Raw genomic sequence first — 17,516 nt, forward strand, 5'->3', positions numbered from 1 at the left:
GACAGAAACTGGAGGCTGAGAAGTCCCTATATGGAAGTCAGACCAGTTATTTGGTGACTCCAGTTCATCAACTGTGGACCTCAATCTTGGACATCCAACATCAACATCCCTGGGTACATTCCATGGGCAGTGACCACATGCACATCACTTCCATAGATGTTGGCATCTAACATGTGCCAGACTCACTGCATTATGGCACATTTCTGAACCATTCATCCAGCTGCTCAACTGACTCCACATGAAGAAGTCGCAGTTGAAGTCTCTTAGAATGGAGAGGAGTTACAGGAGGCTGAAAATATATTGTCCTCAATATTGTTTCTTTCAGATGAATGAGATGCTGTGTTGCTGCAGATTGACCAAAAACTGAACTGAAGGAGACATATAATTGCTGTGGCTACAAGAGCAGGTCAGAAGCAAAGAATTTTACAGCGAGCATCTCCCTTCCTAATTCCCCAAAGCTTGTCCACCATCTACAAGGCACAAGTCAGGAGTGCAATGGAATAGTGCAATGTGCTCCAACAGCACTCAAGAACCTTCCGGAACAAAGCAGCCTGCTTGGGTGCCACCACTTGCAAGATCAGCTTGAATCAACACGCCATCCTGACTTGAAAATACACCACTGTTCCTTCAGTGCCACTGGTTGAAGAAGACAATCTACCACCATCTTCTCAAGGGCAACTCGGGATGGGTAATAAATGCTGGCCCAACCAGCGATGCCATCATTCCATAAATGAGTAAAAACAAGGTGTAGGTCAGGTAGCCTGGGAGCTGCAATGATGTCCATATCCTTGAGAACTCCTGTTCCTGCTCATTTGAGGAGTCTGATAGCCTACTGGGGGGTGTCCTGAGAAATGGTTACCGAGAGAGACCATAGCTGATGACTCTATTGTACAAACCCTGACTACAGTGCAGGGTGGGTACAGTTACAGCCCATTCTTCAACAAAGGCCCACTGTGGAGCAGACAACAGACCTCCTTAAGTTGAGGTTCTGCTGCTTGGATTGATTGGAAGTGGAAGGGTGAGATTACAGAATCTACTATATAATCCTCTTCACAACAAAAGCAGCCGAAGTGGCGATATGACGGCTGCTGGTGAGTTGAGAGGGCTGGAGCAATTTTCCAAATAGGAAGATGAGGTTACGAAGCAGGAAGAACTTAGCTTTCTGCATATTATAGAGAGCAATGTCAGATGCTGCAAGCTGGACAGGACTAATCAGTACCCGGTTTTGGTAGATGTGGGCCAAGTGTGGTGACCACTCATTGATTGTGTCACTGGGCCAGAATTGTGTAACTCCCTTCCAAAGGATTTATCTACAGCACAGGGACTGCAGCAGTTCAAAGCAGCAATCCACCACCACTTTCTCAAGGGCAACTAGGCTCAGGCAATAAACACTGGCACAACCAGTGATGCCCCCATTATCCAAAGAACGTTTTTTTTTGATAAAATTCTGGGCAAGAGTGACCATTGGGAAAACAGAAGCAGTGACTGAGAGAGGGTTTTAAGATGGAATGGTTCTAAGGACAGGTTACCTGTGTAGCTTGGTGCTTAAAAGTTGATTTATAGAAGAATGTGCAGTTGTATGTACAGACAAATGTTAGCCACGCCACCTAGGTGCCCTGATAAGTATTGGCTTGTGGCTGCTATCCCACTAAATGAATGGAAACTCTGGAGTGTCAGTGCCTAAACTGGGGGTCAAAGATGGTTCCTGCGCTAGGCATCCTGGGATATTTTAGCAGTGTCCGCCGATAGAGGTTGGGGGAATCGGGCTAGCATTTCTCATGTTGCCAGGGTTGGAGGATCTGTGTGATAGGCAGTGGCTGAATAGGCTGGGGCTATTTTACCTGGAATGTCGGAGGCTGAGGAGTGACATTATAGAGGTTTATTAAATCACAAGGGGCATGGATTGGGTAAATAGACAGGACCTTTTCCCTGGGGTGGGCGAGTCCAGAACTAAACCGCATAGATTTAGGATGAGAGGGAAAATATTTAAAAGGGACCCAAGGGGCAACTTTTTCATGCAGAGGGTGGTGCGTGAATGGAATGAGCTGCCAGAGGACGTGCTGGAGGCTGGTACAATTACAACATTTACAAGGCATCTGGATGGATTTATGTATAGGAAGGGTTTAGAGGGATGTGAGGTAAAAACAATGACTGCAGATGCTGGAAACCAGATTCTGGATTAGTGGTGCTGGAAGAGCACAGCAGTTCAGGCAGCATCCAAGGAGCTTCAAAATCGCCGTTTCGGGCAAGAGCCCTTCATCAAGATCCTTTAGAGGGATATGAGCCAAGTGCTGGCAAATGGGACTAGATTGGGTTGGGATATCCGGTCGGCATGGATGAGTTGGACCAAAGGGTCTGTTTCCATGCTATACATCTCTATGACTTTATGACTCTATAAGGAGTACCAATACGTAGATAATGAAGTGAATGTGGAATGATAAACTCAAGAAATCTCAGTAGACCTTGCAGAAAGGTCAAAATGACAAAAATGCCACTGAGCCAGTTTCTGGTAAGGCTGAGCCCGTAATTACCACACTGCCTTCAGTCAATTCTGTTCTATTGCAGAAAGATATGAAACAGAACCTCAGAGCTCTATTCTTATTTATGAACCTCATCAAAACAGTCAGGTTAAATGGAGTCTAACCAAAAGATGCACTCAGTATAAAGAGTGTGTGGGGGAAAATCCATTGCCTCATGTCAAAATATTAACATAAAGCTGCTTCAAAAAGGAAAATAAAAGTTCACCTGTACAAAACAATTCTTCCAAGAGCTTCTGAACCTCATTCGTGAGGCATTCTGTCCGCTCTGAAGTTTGTGGAATCTTTCCCCAAGATAGTCCATTTATCCTCTTCCTGCAGGAAATGCTGACTCCACCTGCAACTTTCTTTTTAGAAGTACCTGACAGCAATCTGAAGCCACAATCTGATTCGGAGTCTTCACTAAGTATTTTGGAAGGTAGGGATTCTACGGACTTATGGTTTGGAATCTCTGTGTTTTCTGGTTCTGTTTCCAAAGGCTCATCTTCACCCACATCAGTGTTACATGGGTCTTCTGAGGTATCACTTGCTGTACAAATCACCTATGGTATATGACAGTGAAAAAAAATCAGGAATTATCACACACAAGCTTACAAAACTACATTTCCTTTTACAGACACACTGAATAGTAAATTACACAAATGTACCATTCCTGATGAAGGGCTTTTGCCCGAAACGTCGATTTTACTGCTCCTCGGATTCTGCCTGAACTGCTGTGCTCTTCCAGCACCACTAATCCAAATCTGGTTTCCAGTATCTGCAGTCATTGTTTTTACCTACATAGTTACTGTGTCAACTGCCTTTCTTCATTTCCCAGCACAGTTTGAGCACCACAGTGACTCAGTGCTGCCTCACAGTGCCAGGTTCGATTCCAGCCTTGGGTGACTGTCTATGTGGAGTTTGTGCATTCTCCCAGTGTCTGCGTGGGTTTCCTCCTACATTCCAAAGATGTGCAGGTCAGGTGAATTGGCCATGTTAAATTGTCCATAATGTTAGGTGCATTTGTCAGAGGAGGGTGGGTTACTCTTTGGAGGGTCGATGTGGACTTGTTGGGCAGAAGGGCCTGTCTCCACACTGTAGGGAATCTAATCTATCTCCCCACCCTCACCTGCAGCTTTCTGAAATCATTGCATTCCTACCATTCTGTCCTCCTGTCCATCCCACTGCTAGGGCAGTGATGACAGTACCTTCTTCTATTTGTCTAATCTCTAATACTCTGGAATAAGTTCCTTAAACCGGTTGAGAGACAGCCTTAAAGAAGTTTATAAGATAATGAGAGGTATAGATGGTTTAATGGTAGTTGTCATTTCCCCAGGATGAGGGATTTCTAGACTAGGGGATACAATTTTAAGGTGAGAGGAGAAAGAATTTAAAAAGGCATGAGGAGCAAAGTTAAAAATTTTTTTTACACAAAGGGTGGTTTGTGTATGGAATGAACTTCCTGAGGAAGTACTGGATGGTGGTATAATTACAATATTTAAAAGACATTTGGAGAAGTACATGAATAAGAAAGGATTGGAGGGATATGGGCAGGTGGGACTAGTTTAGTTTGTGATTATGTTTGGCATGGACTAGTTGGACCAAAGGGTCTGCTTCCATGATGTATGACTGACTCTCACAGCACCAGGTTATAGTCCAACAGGTTAATTTGGAAGCACTAGCTTTCAGAGCACTGCTCCTACATCAGGTAATTGATGAAGGAGCAGCGCTCTGAAAGCTTGTGCTTCCAAATAAACCTGTTGGACTATAACCTGGTGATGTGAGATTCTTAACTTTGTCCACTCCAGTCCAACACTGGCTCCTCCACTTCATGTCTATGACTCTCCACATTCCGAATTCTCTCCTCCTCTAAATCACACAAAATCTACTTCTTTGATCAAACGTTTTGTCATGTACCCCAAAGTCACCGTGTGTCTTTTGCTGTCAAATTTTCTTTGGTGACAGTGAGAGAAACACCTTGAACTACTTTATTTTCTTAAAATTAGCTTCAACGCACACCCACAAAACTCTGATTCTTCATTTCAAATCTTATATGTACTGCGACCTGCTGGCAATGATTCCTTCTATCATCTGGGCCAATGTTTTGTTTTAATTCACTCATGAGTTGTGGGTGTTGCTAGCTAGGCCAGCGCTTTTTGCCTGTTCCTACTTGCCCTTGAGAAGCTGGTGGTGAGTCACCTTCTTGCACTGCTGCAGTCTGCCTGCTGTCAGTTGACCCACAATGCCCTGAGGGAGGGGGATTCCAGGATCGTGATACAGTGACAGTGAAGGCAAGCGACTCAACATTGTGAATGGCTTTGTGGAGTGGTGGAGCGGGGGCAGATTTGCAACTGGTGACATTTGCATGTATCTCCTGCTGCCCTTGTCCTTCCAGGTGAAAATGGTTGGGGGTTCAGAAGGAGCTGTTTAAGGATCTTCAGCAAATTTCTGCAGCACACCTTGTAGACAGTACAGACTGCTGCTACTGAGCACCGGCTGTGAGTGACTGAATGTTGTGAAGGTCATGAAAATGTGTTGCTGGAAAAGCGCAGCAGGTCAGGCAGCATCCAAGGAGCAGGAGAATCGACGTTTCGGGCATAAGCCCTTCTTCAGGAATCTGATTCCTGAAAAGGGCTCATGCCCGAAACGTCAATTCTCCTGCTCCTTGGATGCTGCCTGACCTGCTGCGCTTTTCCAGCAACGCATTTTCAGCTCTGATCTCCAGCATCTGCAGTCCTCACTTTCTCCTGTTGTGAAGGTCATGCCAATCAAGCGGCAACTTTGACCACGCTCACCTCCTCCCCATGTATTTGGAGTGAGATTCTGTAATGAAATCAGAAGCCAATTCAAAGGATCATTAATCCCTGACTCTGTATTTAAGTGACATAACATGACATAACAGCTGTGCTAGTGCAACCCCAATTGGGGCATTATGGTATGGTGAAGGTGCCGCAGATACATAAATTGGTGCTGTTGCTTTGCATTTGGGTCAATGGAGTCAGTCCTAGTCACCAAGTCACAGAGCTTGTCTAGTGGTGCCGGAGGCAGTGTCTCTATTATGAGGAATGACTGGTAAACAAGCTTTGCACTCTTACAACGGGGAAGGTAAACCAGAAACATTGCACAATCATGGGAGTAGGATAGTTAAAACTAGTGTAAAGGTAACTTTACTTCAACTTGCACTTATTTAGTCATTTCAACGTCATAAACCATCTCAAAATACTTCACAAAAGAAATGGTACAAAGCAAAAGGTTGCCTCTGAGGCACAAAGTGAAATGTTTGGATAGGGAACTAGTAACATAATCTCAGAGACAAAGTCTAAGGAGTGTCTTAAAGGGGGTAATGAGGTTTGGGGAAGAGAGTAAATCCTTGGCAGCTGAAACCATGGCCACCAACAATGTTAAGCAAGTGTGTCAGGCTTGGTACTTGCTTTAAACTGAGCTCAACATTATCTCTGGCATTGGCAGGAAAGACATTCATTCTCTACGCTGCCCGACACAAAGGAGTTGAGACTTAACACAGAGAAGTATAAAGACATTCATTTTAGGAGGAACAATGACGAGCGGTAAAATAAAATAAATGATATAAATGTTAACATACAGTATGGAGTCAAAGACACATTTGTGGCACACATACATGAAATTGTTAAGGTAGCAGAACAAGTTGAGAAGTCTATTGAAAAAAATGATTTGGAGACGCCGGTATTGGACTGGGGTGTACAAAGTTAAAAATCACACAACACCAGGTTATAGTCCAACAGGTTTAATTGGAAGCACACTAGCTTTCGGAGCGACGCTCCTTCAATCACCTGATGACAATCACCTGATGAAGGAGTGTCGCTCCGAAAGCTAGTGCTTCCAATTAAACCTGTTGGACTATAACCTGGTGTTGTGTGATTTTTAACTATTGAAAAAAAAAGTTTGTTCTTTTGCTGTTTAAGTTCAAAAGACTGAGGCCAATGCACTGGCCATAATCTAAAGAAAACTATTTGTAACTTTGGCCATGGAAGTGGAAAAGGCTAATTCCACCAACATTCTCAGAATAGCTTGAGTGTACGCAGCTAAGTTATAGTTCTTTTTATTCAAGGCATGTGGGTGTCACCACTTATAGAGTCCACATTAGAATTAGAGTTAAATGTGAACTAAGTTAAAGTGAAATGAAACAAAGTGAGTTAATGTTGAAGTTAGATGAAGTGAAAATTAAATGTTGCAATGAATATATGTTTTATGCTGACACCTGAAGAGTTAAATAAAGAAGGGGCTGTTTCATTAAATTCCAAGTCAACCCCCTGACTTTTATCTAACACACAAGGGAAGAACACCTAGGAGGATGTTAAAGTATTCATTTTGGGTCTAACCTTTCAGGCTATCATTTATCGAAAAGCTCTAATTCAGAAAGTGGTGGTGAGCGTCTTGAACTGCAGCAGTCATTAGCATTTAGGAATCCCGCAATGCCGCTGGGAAGGGTATTCTTGGATTTTGACCCAGCACCACTGAAGGAGCAGCAAATTGTTCCAAGTAAGGATGGCATGTGGAGAATTTCCAAGTGGTAGTACTCCCATGAATCTGTTATCCTTGTACTTCTAGGTGGTAGAGGTCTCCGGTTTAGAAGGTGCTATCAAAGAGGCCCTGGTAATTTATTGTAGTGCACCTTGTAGCTGGTGCACTCTGCTACCACAATGCATTGGAGATGAAGAGTGTGAATGTTGAAAAGTGGATGGGATGCCAAGCAAGCCAGTTGCTTTGTCCTGGAAGGAGTTGAGCTACTTGACTCTTGTTGGAGCTGCTGACAGTCATAAAGTCATAGAGATGTACAGCATGGAAGCAGGCCCTTCGGTCCAACTTGACCATGCTGAATAGATATCTTAAATTAATCTAGTCCCATTTGCCAGCATTTGGCCCATATCCCTCTACAGCCTTCCTGTTCATATACCCATCCAGATGCCTTTTAAATATTGTAATTGTACTAGCCTCCACCACTTCCTCTGGCAGTTCATTCCATACACGCACCAGCCCCTGTGTGAAAAAGTTGCCCCTTAGGTCACTTTTACATTTTTTCCCTCTCACCCTAAATCTATGCAGTCTAATTCTGGACTCGCTCACTCCAGGGAAAAGAACTTGTCTATTTACTCTATCCATGCCCCTTTCTCTATAGCTCAAATCTCCAACCCTGGTAACATCCATGTAAACCTTTCAAGTTTCAAAACATGCTTCCTATAGGAGGGAGACCAGAATTGCACGCAACATTCCAACAGTGGCCTAACCAATGTCCTGTACAGCTGCAACATGACCTCACAACTCCTATAGTCAATGCTATGACCAATAAAGGAAAGCATACCAAATGCCTTCTTTACTACCCTATCTACCTGTGACTCCACTTTTCAAGGAACTGTGAACTTGCACTCCAAAGGTCTCATTGTTCAGCAACACTCTCCAGGACCTTACCATTAAGGTGTATAAGTCTTGCCCTGATTTGCCTTTCCAAAATGCAGCACCTCACATTTACCTAAATTAAACTTCACCAGTCATTCCTCGGCCCATTGGCCCATCTGATCCCATGTACTCTGAGGTAACCTTCTTTGCTATCCACTACAAGTCCAATTTTGGTGTGATCTGCAAGGTACAGAGTATTCTACCACACTCTTGGCTTGTGCCTTGTAGATAGTGGACAGACAATACAAGGGAGGAGGGAAGTTATTTGTCACTCTGACCTACTTTTATAGGCATAGCATGTAAAGTGGTTTGTCCTATTTAGCTTCTGGTTTACAGTTAATACCCATCTACTACCCCCTGAGAAAAGGAACAGGAAGTGACCTCACGACAGGAAATAACATCACCAACCAAAGAAACCCAAACATATAAATAGAAAGCAAAAATTTTCAGCATTTCTTCGCCTGAGGCCCACTGAAGATGTTATCTAGTAGGGTAACAAAACATCTGGAAATGCTCAGCGAGCAAACCTACATCCAAAACCTCAACCTGAGCTACAAATCTTCTTAAAACTAGCTAACAGTTACTACCAGGATGTTGATAGTGGCGGATTCAGCAATGGTAATCCAATTGAACATCAAGGGACAATGGTTGTTTTCCCTTTTGCTGGAGAAGCTAATTGCCTGGCACTTGTCACACTTATCACATCACCCCAGTCTGGACGTTGTCCAGGTCCTACTGCATTATGGACATAGATTCCATCAGTATCTTGAGGAGTCACAAATGATGCTCAACATTATGCAATCATTAACAAACATCAGCACTTCAGACCTTTTGATGAAGCAGCTGAAGAGTGAGTCATAGTGTCATTAGATCACATGGAGGTTGGGTCTGCAGAATTAGAACATAGAACATAGAACATAGAACAATACAGCACAGAACAGGCCCTTCGGCCCACGATGTTGTGCCGAACTTCTATCCTAGATTAAGCACCCATCCATGTACCTATCCAAATGCCGCTTAAAGGTCGCCAATGAATCTGACTCTACCACTCCCTCGGGCAGCGCATTCCATGCCCCCACCACTCTCTGGGTAAAGAACCCACCCCTGACATCTCCCCTATACCTTCCACCCTTCACCTTAAATTTATGTCCCCTTGTAACACTCTGTTGTACCCGGGGAAAAAGTTTCTGACTGTCTACTCTATCTATTCCTCTGATCATCTTATAAACCTCGATCAAGTCACCCCTCATCCTTCGCCGTTCCAACGAGAAAAGGCCGAGAACTCTCAACCTATCCTCGTACGACCTACTCCCCATTCCAGGCAACATCCTGGTAAATCTTCTCTGCACCCTCTCCAAAGCTTCCACATCTTTCCTAAAGTGAGGCGACCAGAACTGCACACAGTACTCCAAATGTGGCCTAACCAAAGTCCTGTACAGCTGCAACATCACCTCACGACTCTTGAATTCAATCCCTCTGCTAATGAACGATAATACACCATAGGCCTTCTTACAAACTCTATCCACCTGAGTGGCAACCTTCAAAGATCTATGTACATAGACCCCAAGATCCCTCTGTTCCTCCACCTGACCAAGAACCCTACCATTAACCCTGTATTCCGCATTCTTATTTGTTCTTCCAAAATGGACAACCTCACACTTGGCAGGGTTGAACTCCATCTGCCACTCCTCAGCCCAGCTCTGCATCATATCTAAGTCCCTCTGCAGCCGACAACAGCCCTCCTCACTGTCCACAACTCCACCTATCTTTGTATCATCTGCAAATTTACTGACCCATTCTTGATGATGCCCTCATCAGCTATATATAATTGTATTTAATAATGGTTCCTCATGTCCACACAAATGAGTGTGGACCTTCCTAATCTTATCAAAGCTGGAATGAGCACAGAAGCTACCACAAGTTATCTTGATACCCTTAATTCCCTGTTTTGTTTCAATGTGTGAAAAAAAATTGATCACACAGTGACAATGATAAACGCAAAGTCAGGACTTTTGATTTACATCTCAAGGAAATGAAAACCGTAGTTGTTGTTCACTTTTTTAAGAAGAGTTTTCATGTGTTTTCACGATTATACCTGGTTGAGACCATAAGCTGAAACAAATACCCACATCATATGCATTTACCTCATCATCCTCGTTGAACAGAGATTTTAATAGTCCCCAGTATTCTCGAAGCTCATCATTGGCCGAGAAGAATTTGCGGGTACTCTCGTTATGCAAAATGGACTCTTCAGTCACCAGCTTCTGCAAGAGAGAAAACAGCAGGTTTTGGTCATATAGTTAAAGAAAGCTTTCATTACAGGGTGCCTTTCATTCCTGGATTGCCTTTCATATTTTCTCATTAATCTGTTCAGGTATGTTACTACACACCTCTGGAGCAGGTGGGACATAAGCCCAGGCTGAAATTGACATTACCACAAGAGCCTTTGTCTACTTTTGAATGTAAAAGGAGTATATGCAAGCAGATCACAACATAGTGATGGACTTGGTCCAGCAGGGAAATGTACATGTGAAAAGAGAAGCTCTGTTATATTTTTTAATGCAGTCACTAGCTGGGCCAGCATTTATAGCCCATCCCCTATTTGTCCTGTGGAAGTTGGTGCTGAGTCACCTTCTCGAACCATAGCTGTCCTTGCAGTGTCATATTACCACAACAAATTATCATCATCCCAAACTACTTACAGATTTATCACAGGAAGATGGCTTGACTGGTTTTTAGAAAAGGTCGTACAAGCCAGAGATTTTGGAGAATGCAGTCCAGTGATTATCTGGGAAATTCTTGTGTGGTTTACACCCAGTCCCTGGAGAGAATATGGAATGATACACATTGAAGGAATTTCAGAGAAACACTTCAAAAGGAGGAAATACAAGGCAGAAAGCTGAACCATCACTTGAGAGTCACGGTCCCAGACTATGGGCATAATATGGTGAAAGGAAGCAGTACAAGTGAGAAACGTGTCTGCTTCCTGCTGCTAGGAATACACAAGAGAAGTGGTGAAAAACTGAGTGCACATCTGGTGCAAGTGTGCTAGTCTAGTATTCTAATGCTACTGGGGCTATAGATTATTGTGAAGGTTACAACTGAAGGACATTATTACCTTGGAGAATCTACATTTTAATTTAACTATTCAAAACCTTTCAGCAGAACATCCTTTCTAATCCTTTCAAAATCATCTGTATCAATGTGGATGGAGACAATTGGATTCCTCCCCCTCCCTCTCCAAGTTCCTCCGCAGCCCAAGGAGATGTCCTGACACCTGGCAGACAACACAGTCTTAGGAACTCATGCTCAACTGTAGAGAACAGTATCAATCCACCTAATTATACTATCCTCTACCATTTCTATATTCCCATCTTCCTCCTACTTGAATGTCTCCTTGCACCAAAGTGTCCTAGCCAGTTTGCTCATGCTCCCTGCAGTTCCTTTTCTCATCCACAAAGCTTGCAAGAACCTTGTAACTGCTGGACAATTTTAGGGACTGGGAACTCCTCAAGAGTTGTACCTCAGGTCCCTTAGACAGCTGATACCTGTCTCATGTGCAATCACACCCTCATCTCTTTGATCATTATCTAAGATTGAATCAACTAATTAAGGGGTGCTCCTGCCTCCTGGAGCCAAGTGTCCAGTTAACTTTCCCTTTCCTGAGGTGGCACAGTCTGTAACTCAGCCTGGGTCTCCCCAACTTGCATCTGAAGATCTTTGAGATACAAACACTCGCGGCAGTTGTGTTCACTTTTGATCACCTTTGTATCCAGCACTATCTGATCTGCCATCTCTATCATACTTTATTTAATTTATTAACTAATGACTATAGTATCTCTGCTCTTCACACCTGAATAATCCCCATTCTGCTCTACCAAAAGAAGCTTTAAAAATAAACCTGCTCAAACTTTGCAACTCTTGAATCTAAAATCCAAATTTCATTTTGAAGCCAGCTACAAACTAAATTAGGCTAAATTAGTTTTGAACAAATTAAAGATTTAGACACTTTCTAACCTAACAAATCAAAGTATTTCCGGGTGTTAAAGCCAGGCATCACACCATTAAATGTCATGGTGCAACGATTAGGATTTCAGTCATTGAAGATGGTCATTGCATGGCACCTGTGTGGAGTAACTGTTACTTGCCATGTATCAGCTCAAGCCTTACTGTTGTCCAATACGGACAAGGGCTACTTCAGTAAGTGAGGAGTCATGAATTGTGCTCAACATTTTGCAAATATCAGCAACATTTTCCTCCCCCTAATTACCATCGATTCCAGTTTACTCAAGCTCCCTTAGGGCTCCACACTCTGTCAGATGCAGCCTTGCTGTCAATGTGCAGTCATTCTCACCTTACCCATGGAATTCAGCTCTTTCGTCAATGTTTGGACTAAATCTGTAATGAGATCAGGATCTAAATAGTCTTGGCAGAGCCCAAAGTGAACGTTAGTGAGTAGGATGTTGCTGAGGAGGTACTGTTTGACAGTACCATTGATGACCCCATCCATCACTTTAACTGATGGTCAAGAATAGACTGGTGGAATGGTAATTGGCTAGGTTAGATTGGTTCTGTTTTTTTTTTGTGGCCAGGGCTTACTTGGGTGGTTTTCCTTATTGCTGAACAGATGTCAGTGTTGTAACTATACCGGAACAGCTTGGTTAGGAGAGCAGCACGTGACCATTGGAAGCTCAGTTATTGTGTATATTTAAAGGAGAGACTGTCAGATTTCTAAATACCAGTGAGGTAAAGGAGCATGGAGATAGCATGAGAAAACGTATTGAAGTAGTTGGTCAGCCATGGTCATGCTGAATGGCAGGGCAGGCTCAATGGGCTGAATGGCCTATTCCTGCTCCTTTGTTGCCCCAAAGAAAACATTGGTATAACAAAACTATTCTAATCAAGAAGCTGTTCAGATCGGATCGTCTTCAATTTTCATCAGACCAAATTCAATCATTATTAAATTATTTGGTTCTCTAACCTTTAAAAATCCATTTAGTTGACATTCAATGGCTTCCTTGAATTTATCATCGATGGTGTCAGGTTTCACACAATTGATTGATGGCAGTTTAGTTTCAACCAAAGTGTCAAATGTCTGAAAAAGAAGAACAATGGTATTAGTGAAATAACGGATCAGAAAATCATCTTTCCGTTTCTACAAACTGCACTCAAGTGCAGGACAAACTGAAGAAGTCAGAAGTCAAATCTCTGACAAAAGCAAGAATAGTCAATGACTTCAATTTTGGAATTCCAAATTTGTCAACAATATAAAGGGACCTAAACTCACAATGCCAGAGGAGATGTTAATGTCGCAGTAACATCACTGGACTAGTAATCCAGACACATGGGTTAATGCTCCAGGGACACAGGTTCAATTCCCACCAAAGCAGCTCATGGAATTTAAACTCAAATAATAATTCTGGAGTATAAAGGTAGTCTCAACAATGATGACCATGAAACCATCGTTGGTTAAAAAAAAATCTTGTTTACTAATGTCTCTCAGGGAAGGTCTGCTCTCTGCCAGGCTGGCAAACATTGGACTCCAGACCAATGTGGCTGACACTTCACTGTACTCGAAAAAGGTCTGGCAAGCTGCTCTATTCCAGGGCAATTAAAGATAGGCAACAAATGCCAGCCTTCCTGGCAACACACACATCCCATGAAAGCATCCTTTCTTAAAATTTCCAATTATAACATTTGCCTGAACTTTTGTCTTCACTACATCCTGTAGTAATCTGGTGACAAGGAGTGACATCCATTTGAAAGACCTGTTCATACTTTGTCCTGTATGTATGGGGTATCAGTTCAAATAAATTATTACTATATGCCAAAGAGAAAGACCTATCCTGATTAATTTATTGTCAGGATGTAAGCATGTTACACAGGTACTAACATTTCAGGTTAGTTTGAGCCAAGGTGACCTACAGGACCTGATCCTCCCAGGAACTCTGCTCCACTGTAAGATCACAAACCAGTTCCAGAGTCAGATTATAGTCACATAACAGCTTTACGGGACACTACTGAAGCTACAAGTTGCTCAAGTACCAGAGACTGCCCTCTCAGTTGACAGATGGATGACTGGCATTGAATTTAATTAGAGAGTCACTGTGCTTTAGGAGAAACTGAGATCTTCATAGTGACCTCAGCCAGTATGGGAATTGAACACAAGATGTTGATGTCACTCTGTATATCAAAACAACTGTCCAGCCAACTGAGCTAATCAAGCCTTAGTTAGCAGCCTTTTTGCTAAAGGCCCTTTCATCCAGAGTCTTACCTGGTGTGTGTTAATCATGCCGATACACTACCTCTCCCCGAGCTGCTATCTTGTGCAATATCCTTTTATGTGGCACATTATCAAATGCATTCTGAAAATCCAAATACACGACATGGTCGAGAAGACCACCAGATTACATTGCCTTGGAGCTCTGCAAGAAACCAGTGCCTTCAGGAGGGAGTGGGAGAAAGGGGGAGCCCAGTGTGGAAGGCAAAACAAATCAAACCAGTACTCAGAGGATTAAACAATGAGGCTGAAAGTCACTCTAATATCCAATTCCAAAACAGCAAGTCAAATTTCTCGACTGATCACATGGAGTTGCGAAGATTTATCAATCAATAATCCAACATTAATAGATATTTTCACATGATTGTTATTTACAGAAATTCTTTTAGAAAATTAGATGATCACTTCCGGATTTTTGAAGAAAGAAGTTGATTACCTTACTGAGTTCTTTCTGAAGTTCCTCAAATTCATGGTATTCTCTCTTAATAGACCAGCATTCCTCTGCAACTTCCACGTTTTCTACATCTATTACACAAGTTGGATTCTCTATTTCATCCCAAAGTACCTGCAAAACATGTAACATTAGCATCTCAAGCAGGGACACTGAAGATATGTCTTCCCTCATGGGACAGGATAGACCTTGATCAGATCAGCCATGAATTGAATAATGAGCCAAGTGAAAAGAGCCAAGTGGCCTATTTCTGCTCCTGATTTGTAGGTTCCTATGTCCCTCGCTCCTGCTAAAAAATGAAATCAGCCAGGGCTGTCACTGTTCAACCACAACATTAGTCAAGAGCAGATGTAGCTCAGGTGTGGTATCTCTGCACATCAATTAACCTGAAGATACTCACAGTCTAGGTCCACTGAAGCATAAATCACACGAGCAATGTACAAAGTAGTGTTGAGGGCAGCTAACCTGTTTTCCAGCATGTGTGAGTCAGCACCTCCCAACAAGTCTTGTAATAATATGGAGCCATACAGTCAAATTATACAGTACGAGTTAGGAAGATATCCATTACAAATATTTGCAATCATATAGCATCTTTAAAAGGTAATAAAAATCTCAAAGCGCTTCATTTTAAACTCATCATCCTGGACTCAAAACATTAATTCTGTTTCTCTCTCTCCACTGATACTGCTAGACCTGCTGAGTTTCTCCAGCACTTTCTACATGATTCAGATTTCCAGCATTCCAGTGGGTGGCACAGTGGTTAGCACTGCTGCCTCACAGCGCCAGAGACCTGGGTTCAATTCCCACCTCAGGCAACTGACTGTGTGGCGTTTGCACATTCTCCCCGTGTCTGCGTGGGTTTCCTCCGGGTGCTCTGGTTTCCTCCCACAGTCCAAAATAAAATGTGCAGGTTAGGTGAATTGGCCATGCTAAATTGCCCGTAGTGTTAGGTGTAGGGGAATGGGTCTGGGTGGGTTGCGCTTTGGCAGGTCGGTGTGGGCTTGTTGGGCCGAAGGGCCTGTTTCCACACTTTAAGTAATCTAATCTAATCTGTAGTAGTCTGCTTTTACCTCGGGGCACTTCACAGGGTTGTAATCAAATACAATATAAAAACACAATCTAAACCACTTGAAGACATTTTAGGGCAGATTATCAAACACTTAGTTATAAAGGAATTCCTTAAGACCAGCCTCTAAGAATGAAGAGAATTAGAGAGACACAATTAGAATTAGAGAGAATTAGAGATCTTTAGCGATGGAAATCTAGAACTTAGACCCACAGCAGATGAAGGCACAACCACCAATGGTGAAGTCAGAATGAAAGGGAACTGATATTTCAGAGACTATCAGGCTGGAGGCGATAAACAAAAATGGGGAGGAGCAACATCATGGAGGGATTTGAAAAGATGGATGAAATTTCAGCATTAAGAAATGCTTAACCAGGAGCCAATGTAGGTCAGTAAACATGGCAGTGACAGGACAGTGACTTGGTGCAAATCAGGCACAGAGAGCAGTTTTAAATAACCTCAGATTTTTGGAGGGAAATAGATCGGTGCTCAACTAGACATTGGAATCATCGTATTTGGAGATAGTGAAAGTACAGATGAGGGATTCAGCAGCAGAAAAACCAGGCAGGGCAGAGTCAGGCAATGTTATGCAAGAGGAAATAGGTGGTCATAGCTCTGGTGGAGATTTGTAATCAGAAGTCCATTGCAGAGTCAGATAGGAGTGCAAAGTTGCAACCAGTCTGGTTCAGCCTCAGGGACAGCTGCTAGGAAGAAGGATGAAATAACTCCACAGAGGCAGGTATCCAGTCACCAATTCACCTTTTACACGTTAAGTGCTTGACTCTAATACAACCTTTTTAGAGTCAGCTGTCAGAGTGTCAGTATCTCTGACACTCCTTTTTTTAATCTGTCAACCAGCTCTCGCTGACTGGACCAGATTAACAGTCCCAATCAGGAAACTCGTATTCTATGAGGCCCAACTGGTTACAGTCAATGCCAAGTGAAAGATTAAAATCATGACCGGAATCAAAAACATGGTTCTACAAGGCTTTCATTGAACAGGATATTCTAAAGAAAAGTGAATTCAGATAATCCAGCCACTTCTTAGTCAATTTGTCAAAAGAACACAAGTTCACAATCTCATGGAGAGGAGTCTGAAAGATGTCAAAGGTGAAAAATATTAAAATTTGTACGAATGGAATTGGGGGTGAGTTGTTGCACTGAAGCCTGGATTATCAAGGGCAGAACCTTTCTATCCAACTGCAGGTCATTCTGCTATAATGCATGTTTTGCTAATGCAAACTTGCTTTAGCAGGATTGATGAAATGGGGACACCATTTCGAAGGCACAAAGTTTTAAAGTGTGTATTGGTTATAATGCAATTCCAGCTCCATTAGTTTAAATGGTGCTGGTTTCATGCGACTTTCTTACAGCACAGGATTGCATGAGAACAGAACTATCGTGTTATAGTAGAACATAATATTGTACTGCATACAAAGGACCTAATATGGGTGACTGCTCCATTCCACAGCGCTAAGCCATTTCCTTTGAGGATTGAGGATAGAAAAGTTTAGAAAATGAAAGTGATTGTTCCTGTTTAAATTGTAATATCCAAAAATACATTAAAACAAAACCAAACAACCACAACATATACCTCAAGAATGATGTGTGCTTTAAGAAACTAATTTACAACATACCATTGAAATAGTGATCTTGCAGTTTCTTAGTGATGATTCTTCATTTTCAGTGGTAATAAGAAGGTTTTCTTTCAGCCATTCAAGCATCTAAATTTTAAATATACAGCATCATAAAACATTTATGCAAGATATT

The 17,516-nt window shown here is 42.5% G+C and overlaps 1 protein-coding gene across 4 annotated transcripts in view; it reads right to left on the minus strand.

Moving 5' to 3' along the window:
• The window catches only part of LOC140496048 (uncharacterized), a 76,453-nt gene that overhangs the window by 21,954 nt on the left and 36,983 nt on the right, over window positions 1-17,516 (minus strand). For all 4 annotated transcript variants that reach the window (XR_011964148.1, XM_072595523.1, XM_072595522.1 and 1 more), the window contains exons 8-12: window positions 17,384-17,470; window positions 14,666-14,794; window positions 12,931-13,044; window positions 10,094-10,213; window positions 2,746-3,079 (exon numbers count right to left, since the gene is read on the minus strand). Coding sequence is in view for 3 of the 4 variants with exons in the window: in XM_072595523.1 (XP_072451624.1) it covers window positions 2,746-3,079; window positions 10,094-10,213; window positions 12,931-13,044; window positions 14,666-14,794; window positions 17,384-17,470 (784 nt within the window). In the remaining variant the exon portion in view is untranslated. The remainder of the gene's footprint in view (window positions 1-2,745; window positions 3,080-10,093; window positions 10,214-12,930; window positions 13,045-14,665; window positions 14,795-17,383; window positions 17,471-17,516) is intronic.

This window comes from Chiloscyllium punctatum, chromosome 25 (genome assembly GCF_047496795.1).
Source record: "Chiloscyllium punctatum isolate Juve2018m chromosome 25, sChiPun1.3, whole genome shotgun sequence".
Taxonomy (NCBI): domain Eukaryota; kingdom Metazoa; phylum Chordata; class Chondrichthyes; order Orectolobiformes; family Hemiscylliidae; genus Chiloscyllium; species Chiloscyllium punctatum.